At 43.2% G+C, this 9207-nt stretch overlaps 1 protein-coding gene across 1 annotated transcript; it reads left to right on the forward strand.

The window, feature by feature from the left end:
• Nucleotides 1-5632: 5632 nt before the first annotated feature.
• LOC124030479 (plasma membrane calcium-transporting ATPase 3-like) lies at nucleotides 5633-6173 on the forward strand (the record flags this gene model as incomplete). The annotated part of the gene is made up of 3 exons (XM_046341810.1): nucleotides 5633-5773; nucleotides 5890-5931; nucleotides 6015-6173. Coding segments are annotated over 3 exons (342 nt in total), but the record flags the coding sequence as incomplete, so codon positions are not given.
• Nucleotides 6174-9207: the final 3034 nt, after the last annotated feature.

Below are 9207 nucleotides of genomic sequence, written 5' to 3' on the forward strand. Positions count from 1 at the left end.
CGATCAGAGGTCCTCTGACGTATTATCTAGTGACTGTACATTAGCCAGTAGAAAGAGGATGACTGTTCATCTTATTATCAAAGGGACTCACATTAGCCAGTAGAATGGAGGGATGATCAGAGGTCCTCCATCTTATTATCTAGTGACTGTACATTAGCCAGTAGAATGGAGGGACGGTCAGAGGTCCATCTTATTATCTAGTGACTGTACATTAGCCAGTAGGAATGTGGAGGGATGATCAGAGGTCCATCCTATTATCTAGTGACTGTACATTAGCCAGTAGAATGGAGGGACGATCAGAGGTCCTCTATCTTATTATCTAGTGACTGTACATTAGCCAGTAGAATGGAGGAATGATCAGTGTTCATCTTATTATCTAGTGACTGTATATTAGCCAGTAGAATGGAGGGATGATCAGAGGTTCCATCTTATTATCTAGTGACTGTACATTAGCCAGTAGAATGGAGGGATGATCAGAGGTTCATCTTATTATCTAGTGACTGTACATTAGCCAGTAGAATGGAGTGATGATCAGAGGTCCATCTTATTATCTAGTGACTGTATATTAGCCAGTAGAATGGAGGACGATCAGAGGTCCTCTATCTTATTATCTAGTGACTGTACATTAGCCAGTAGAATGGAGGGACGATCAGAGGTCCATCTTATTATCTAGTGACTGTACATTAGCCAGTAGAATGGAGGGATGATCAGAGGTCCTCTATCTTATTATCTAGTGACTGTACATTAGCCAGTAGAATGGAGGGGATCAGGGTCAGTCCCTATCTTTTTATCTAGTGACTGTACATTAGCCAGTAGAATGGAGGGACGGTCAGAGGTCCATCTTATTATCTAGTGACTGTACATTAGCCAGTAGAATGGAGGGATGATCAGAGGTCCTCTATCTTATTATCTAGTGACTGTACATTAGCCAGTAGAATGGAGTGGGATGATCAGAGGTCCTCCATCTTATTATCTAGTGACTGTACATTAGCCAGTAGAATGGAGGACGATCAGAGGTCCTCTTCTTATTATCTAGTGATCATTAGCCAGTAGAATGGAGGGATGATGTCCACTATTACATTGTACATTAGCCAGTAGAATGGAGGGATGATCAGAGGTCCTCTATCTTATTATCTAGTGACTGTATATTAGCCAGTAGAATGGAGGGACGATCAGAGGTCCTCTATCTTATTATCTAGTGACTGTACATTAGCCAGTAGAATGGAGGGATGATCAGAGGTCCATCTTATTATCTAGTGACTGTACATTAGCCCAGTCCATCTTATTATCTAGTGAAATTAGCCAGTAGAATGGAGGGATGATCAGAGGTCCATCTTATTATCTAGTGACTTATCAGTAGAATGGAGGGAGTCAGAGGTCCATCTTATTATCTAGTGACTGTACATTAGCCAGTAGAATGGAGGGATGATCAGAGGTCCTCTATCTTATTATCTAGTGACTGTACATTAGCCAGTAGAATGGAGGGATGATCAGAGGTCCTCCATCTTATTATCTAGTGACTGTACATTAGCCAGTAGAATGGAGGGACGGTCAGGTCCATCTTATTATCTAGTGACTGTACATTAGCCAGTAGAATGGAGGGATGATCAGAGGTCCATCTTATTATCTAGTGACTGTACATTAGCCAGTAGAATGGAGGGATGATCAGAGGTCCATCTTATTATCTAGTGACTGTACATTAGCCAGTAGAATGGAGGGATGATCAGAGGTTCATCTTATTATCTAGTGACTGTACATTAGCCAGTAGAATGGAGGGATGATCAGAGGTCCTCCATCTTATTATCTAGTGACTGTACATTAGCCAGTAGAATGGAGGGACGGTCAGAGGTCCATCTTATTATCTAGTGACTGTACATTAGCCAGTAGAATGGAGGGATGATCAGAGGTCCATCTTATTATCTAGTGACTGTACATTAGCCAGTAGAATGGAGGGACGATCAGAGGTCCATCTTATTATCTAGTGACTGTACATTAGCCAGTAGAATGGAGGGATGATCAGAGGTCCATCTTATTATCTAGTGACTGTACATTAGCCAGTAGAATGGAGGGATGATCAGAGGTTCATCTTATTATCTAGTGACTGTACATTAGCCAGTAGAATCAGAGGTCCTCCATCTTATTATCTAGGACTGTACATTAGCCAGGAATGATCAGAGGTCCAGTAGAATGGAGGGATGATCTATCTTATTATCTAGTGACTGTACATTAGCCAGTAGAATGGAGGGATGATCAGAGGTCCATCTTATTATCTAGTGACTGTACATTAGCCAGTAGAATGGAGGGATGATCAGAGGTCCATCTTATTATCTAGTGACTGTACATTAGTCAGTAGAATGGACTGATCAGAGGTCCATCTTATTATCTAGTGACTGTACATTAGCCAGTAGAATGGAGGGATGATCAGAGGTCCATCTTATTATCTAGTGACTGTACATTAGCCAGTAGAATGGAGGGATGATCAGAGGTCCTCCATCTTATTATCTAGTGACTGTACATTAGCCAGTAGAATGGAGGATGATCAGAGGTCCATCTTATTATCTATCTATTATCAGTAGTGATGATCAGAGGTCCACATTAGTACATTGGCCAGTAGAATGGAGGGACGATCAGAGGTCCATCTTATTATCTAGTGACTGTACATTAGCCAGTAGAATGGAGGGATGATCAGAGGTCCTCTATCTTATTATCTAGTGACTTATCTAGAATGACTGTCCATCTTATTATCTAGTGACTTAGCCAGTAGAATGGAGGGATGATCAGAGGTCCATCTTATTATCTAGTGACTGTACATTAGCCAGTAGAACTCAGAGGTCCTCTACTTATTATCTAGTGACTGTACATTAGCCAGTAGAATGGAGGGACGATCAGAGGTCCTCTATCTTATTATCTAGTGACTGTACATTAGCCAGTAGAATGGAGGGATGATCAGAGGTCCATCTTATTATCTAGTGACTGTACATTAGCCAGTAGAATGGAGGGATGATCAGTGACTGTCCAGTAGAATCGATCATCTTATTATCTAGTGACTGTACATTAGCCAGTAGAATGGAGGGACGATCAGAGGTTCATCTTATTATCTAGTGACTGTACATTAGCCAGTAGAATGGAGGGATGATCAGAGGTCCATCTTATTATCTAGTGACTGTACATTAACCAGTAGAATGGAGGGATGATCAGAGGTCCAGATTATCTAGTGACTGTACATTAGCCAGTAGAATGGAGGGATGATCAGAGGTCCATCTTATTATCTAGTGACTGTACATTAGCCAGTAGAATGGAGGGATGATCAGAGGTCCATCTTATTATCTAGTGACTGTACATTAGCCAGTAGAATGGAGGGATGATCAGAGGTCCATCTTATTATCTAGTGACTGTACATTAGCCAGTAGAATGGAGGGATGATCAGAGGTCCTCTATCTTATTATCTAGTGACTGTACATTAGCCAGTAGAATGGAGGGATGATCAGAGGTCCTCCATCTTATTATCTAGTGACTGTACATTAGCCAGTAGAATGGAGGGACGGTCAGAGGTCCATCTTATTATCTAGTGACTGTACATTGGCCAGTAGAATGGAGGGACGATCAGAGGTCCATCTTATTATCTAGTGACTGTACATTAGCCAGTAGAATGGAGGGACGATCAGAGGTCCTCTGACGTATTATCTAGTGACTGTACATTAGCCAGTAGAATGGAGGGACGATCAGAGGTCCATCTTATTATCTAGTGACTGTACATTAGCCAGTAGAATGGAGGGATGATCAGAGGTCCTCCATCTTATTATCTAGTGACTGTACATTAGCCAGTAGAATGGAGGGACGGTCAGAGGTCCATCTTATTATCTAGTGACTGTACATTAGCCAGTAGAATGGAGGGATGATCAGAGGTCCATCTTATTATCTAGTGACTGTACATTAGCCAGTAGAATGGAGGGACGATCAGAGGTCCATCTTATTATCTAGTGACTGTACATTAGCCAGTAGAATGGAGGGATGATCAGAGGTCCATCTTATTATCTAGTGACTGTACATTAGCCAGTAGAATGGAGGGATGATCAGAGGTTCATCTTATTATCTAGTGACTGTATATTAGCCAGTAGAATGGAGGGACGATCAGAGGTCCTCCATCTTATTATCTAGTGACTGTACATTAGCCAGTAGAATGGAGGGACGATCAGAGGTCCATCTTATTATCTAGTGACTGTACATTAGCCAGTAGAATGGAGGGATGATCAGAGGTTCATCTTATTATCTAGTGACTGTACATTAGTCAGTAGAATGGAGGGATGATCAGAGGTCCATCTTATTATCTAGTGACTGTACATTAGCCAGTAGAATGGAGGGATGATCAGAGGTCCATCTTATTATCTAGTGACTGTACATTAGTCAGTAGAATGGAGGGATGATCAGAGGTCCATCTTATTATCTAGTGACTGTACATTAGCCAGTAGAATGGAGTGATGATCAGAGGTCCATCTTATTATCTAGTGACTGTATATTAGCCAGTAGAATGGAGGGACGATCAGAGGTCCTCCATCTTATTATCTAGTGACTGTACATTAGCCAGTAGAATGGAGGGACGATCAGAGGTCCATCTTATTATCTAGTGACTGTACATTAGCCAGTAGAATGGAGGGATGATCAGAGGTCCATCTTATTATCTAGTGACTGTACATTGGCCAGTAGAATGGAGGGACGATCAGAGATCCATCTTATTATCTAGTGACTGTACATTAGCCAGTAGAATGGAGGGATGATCAGAGGTCCTCCATCTTATTATCTAGTGACTGTACATTAGCCAGTAGAATGGAGGGACGGTCAGAGGTCCATCTTATTATCTAGTGACTGTACATTGGCCAGTAGAATGGAGGACGATCAGAGGTCCATCTTATTATCTAGTGACTGTACATTAGCCAGTAGAATGGAGGACGATCAGAGGTCCTCTGACGTATTATCTAGTGACTGTACATTAGCCAGTAGAATGGAGGGACGATCAGAGGTTCATCTTATTATCTAGTGACTGTACATTAGCCAGTAGAATGGAGGGATGATCAGAGGACCATCTTATTATCTAGTGACTGTACATTAGCCAGTAGAATGGAGGGACAATCAGAGGTCCATCTTATTATCTAGTGACTGTACATTAGCCAGTAGAATGGAGGGACGATCAGAGGTCCTCTGACGTATTATCTAGTGACTGTACATTAGCCAGTAGAATGGAGGGACGATCAGAGGTTCATCTTATTATCTAGTGACTGTACATTAGCCAGTAGAATGGAGGGATGATCAGAGGTCCATCTTATTATCTAGTGACTGTACATTAACCAGTAGAATGGAGGGATGATCAGAGGTCCATCTTATTATCTAGTGACTGTACATTAACCAGTAGAATGGAGGGATGATCAGATCCATCTTATTATCTAGTGACTGTACATTAGCCAGTAGAATAATGGAAGTGATGATTAGCCAGAGGGATGTCCATCTTATTATCTAGTATCAATCATCCAGTACGACGCCATCTTAATGTTTGGGGTGGTGGTTATATGAACATGTGTTTGTGCTTTGTGCACGTTTGTATATAATTTGTCATGTCCGTGTGTGTTTCTCTCTATAGGTACCCATGTGATGGAGGGTTCGGGTAGGATGCTGGTAACAGCTGTGGGGGTCAACTCTCAGACTGGCATCATCTTTACACTGTTGGGGGCCGGAGAGGGGGAGGAGGAAGAGGAGGAGGAGGATGACAAGAAGAAGAAGGGTAAGATGGAGTTAACAACTACATAGTATTTACATTCATTTGTAGCAAACATTGATTAATTGATTGATTTAATGATTCATTGATTGATTGATTAATGAAATGATTATCTATCTCAGGGAAGCAGCCCGAAGTGATGATGGAGAACAACCAGAATAAAGGTAACCTATCACAGACCGGGTCAGAGGTTGGAGGTCAGGGATCAGGTTGGGCTTACTTCGAAACTCCTGTGTGTGTCCTCCAGCCAAGAAGCAGGACGAGGCTGTAGCCATGGAGATGCAGCCTCTGAAGAGTGCAGAGGGAGGAGAGGTGGAGGAGAAGAAGAGAGGCAACACCACAAAGAAAGAGAAGAGTGTTCTACAGGGTAAACTCACCAAACTGGCTGTGCAGATTGGGAAAGCAGGTAGGATGTTCTCTAACTCTGTGTTTTATTCTGTTAGGCCATACACATTTCATTTACTGGTAGGACGTTCTCTAACTCTGTGTATTGTTCTGTTAGGCCATACACATTTAATTTACTGGTAGGACGTTCTCTAACTCTGTGTTTTATTCTGTTAGGCCATACACATTTAATTTACTGGTAGGACGTTCTCTAACTCTGTGTTTTATTCTGTTAGGCCATACACATTTAATTTACTGGTAGGACGTTCTCTAACTCTGTGTTTTATTCTGTTAGGCCATACACATTTAATTTACTGGTAGGACGTTCTCTAACTCTGTGTTTTATTCTGTTAGGCCATACACATTTAATTTACTGGTAGGACGTTCTCTAACTCTGTGTTTTATTCTGTTAGGCCATACACATTTAATTTACTGGTAGGGCTGTGTTTTATAGGCCATATACATTTAATTTACTGTGGTTTATTCTGTTAGGCCATACACATTTAATTTACTGGTAGGACGTTCTCTAACTCTGTGTTTTATTCTGTTAGGCCATACACATTTAATTTACTGGTAGGACGTTCTCTAACTCTGTGTTTTATTCTGTTAGGCCATATACATTTAATTTACTGTGGTTTATTCTGTTAGGCCATACACATTTAATTTACTGGTAGGACGTTCTCTAACTCTGTGTTTTATTCTGTTAGGCCATACACATTTAATTTACTGGTAGGACGTTCTCTAACTCTGTGTTTATTCTGTTAGGCCATACACATTTAATTTACTGGTAGGACGTTCTCTAACTCTGTGTTTTATTCTGTTAGGCCATACACATTTAATTTACTGGTAACTCTAACTGTGTTTTATTCTGTTAGGCATTCAATTTATACACATTTAATTTACTGGTAGGACGTTCTCTAACTGTGTTTTATTCTGTTAGGCCATACACATTTAATTTACTGGTAGGATTTAACTGTGGTAGCTTTACAACAAATTTATAGGTCTCTAACTCTGTGTAGTATTCTGTTAGGCCATACACATTTCAGTTGTAACAGATGAGCTTCACTTTTTGTTCTGCCGTGCTGTGCTCATATAGTGTCCACTCTCGGAATGTGATGATTTCCCATGCTGATGCGTGAGAATCAAAGACCAAACCTCCTCAGATCACCCGCTTTGGGGCTCTGATTGATAGTGACACAAACACACACACTTGGGACCTGTGTGCACAGATATTTAATTTCTCTCGAGGTGCCAGCATGGCTTTGGTCAGCCAAAACTCATTCTATTTATGATAACTGACTGTTAAACAAATTCATATTATTTACGCTTTTTTGACAAACAGTCGGTTAAATACATTTTCTGACCATTTGAAGCAGTTGACACCAAAACATCATGTCATCAAACGCATATTCTGTAGAGATCAGACATTCACCAGCAAAGACGAGTGCAAGATGGTAGCGTTTTGGACAACCAAATTTATGTCAAAATAACATTGAAGAATTTCAGATGTATGGGGGATTTGTGATTCATAACTTACATTTTACCGGAAGCCCACTGCTTGTAGTAGACAGACAGTCAACACCAAGGCGGAATGTGTTTGAAGTTCCATGCAATCAGAGAACAGAGAACAGTCCCCATATCCTGCAAAAATGCATTGCCATTGCATTGCACACACACTTTACAGATCAGGGAACTCCACAATGACGTGGTGACTGTCTCCGAGGTGGGGCTTTTCCTGGCAGCCGGATGAAGCAATTGATGGAGATTGTGGTGAGTAACTGACTGTATAGACCTACTGGCCCCACATTTAGTAAAGCTTTCTGTGACAATACTTGGTATAAGCGCTATAGACATGGAATGGATTGATGCTTCAAATTGTGCTGTTAAAGGGGGTAATGTATATTCTGTAAATCAGTGGTTCCCAACCACGGAACTGGGTCTACCCTGGAGGTACCGGGCCTATCCACAGGGGGTACTGGGCCTATCCACAGGGTACTGGGTCTATCCACAGGGGTACTGGGTCATCCACAGGGGTACTGGGTCTATCCACAGGGGGTACTGGGCCTATCCACAGGGGGTACTGGGTCTATCCACAGGGGGTACTGGGTCTATCCACAGGGAGTACTGGGTCTATCCACAGGGGTACTGGGTCTATCCACAGGGGTACTGGGTCTATCCACAGGGGGTACTGGGTCTATCCACAGGGGTACTGGGTCTATCCACAGGGGGTACTGGGTCTATCCACAGGGGGTACTGGGTCTATCCACAGGGGGTACTGGGTCTATCCACAGGGTGTACTGGGTCTATCCACAGGAGTACTGGGTCTATCCACAGGAGTACTGGGTCTATCCACAGGGTACTGGGTCTATCCATTGGGGTACTGGTCTATCCACAGGGGGTACGGGTCTATCCACAGGGGGTACTGGGTCTATCCACAGGGGTACTGGGTCTATCCACAGGGGTACTGGGTCTATCCACAGGGGGTACTGGGTCTATCCACAGGGGGTACTGGGTCTATCCACAGGAGTACTGGGTCTATCCACAGGGGGTACTGGGTCTATCCACAGGGGTACTGGGTCTATCCACAGGGGGTACTGGGTCTATCCACAGGGGGTACTGGGTCTATCCAGAGGGGGTACTGGGTCTATCCACAGGGGGTACTGGGTCTATCCACGGGTACTGGGCCCATCCACAGGGGGTACTGGGTCTATCCACAGGGGTACTGGGTCTATCCACAGGGTTACTGGGTCTATCTACAGGTAGTACTGGGTCCATCCACAGGGGGTACTGGTCTATCCACAGGGGGTACTGGGTCTATCCACAGGAGTACTGGGTCTATCCACAGGAGTACTGGGTCTATCCACAGGAGTACTGGGTCTATCCACAGGGAGTACTGGTCTATCCACAGGGGTACTGGGTCTATCCACAGGGGGTACTGGGTCTATCCACAGGGGTACTGGGTCTATCCACAGGGGGTACTGGGTCTATCCACAGGGGGTACTGGGTCTATCCACAGGGGTACTGGGTCTATCCACAGGGGTACTGGGTCTATCCAC

Source organism: Oncorhynchus gorbuscha, unplaced genomic scaffold, assembly GCF_021184085.1.
Source record: "Oncorhynchus gorbuscha isolate QuinsamMale2020 ecotype Even-year unplaced genomic scaffold, OgorEven_v1.0 Un_scaffold_11932, whole genome shotgun sequence".
In the NCBI taxonomy this organism is placed as follows: domain Eukaryota; kingdom Metazoa; phylum Chordata; class Actinopteri; order Salmoniformes; family Salmonidae; genus Oncorhynchus; species Oncorhynchus gorbuscha.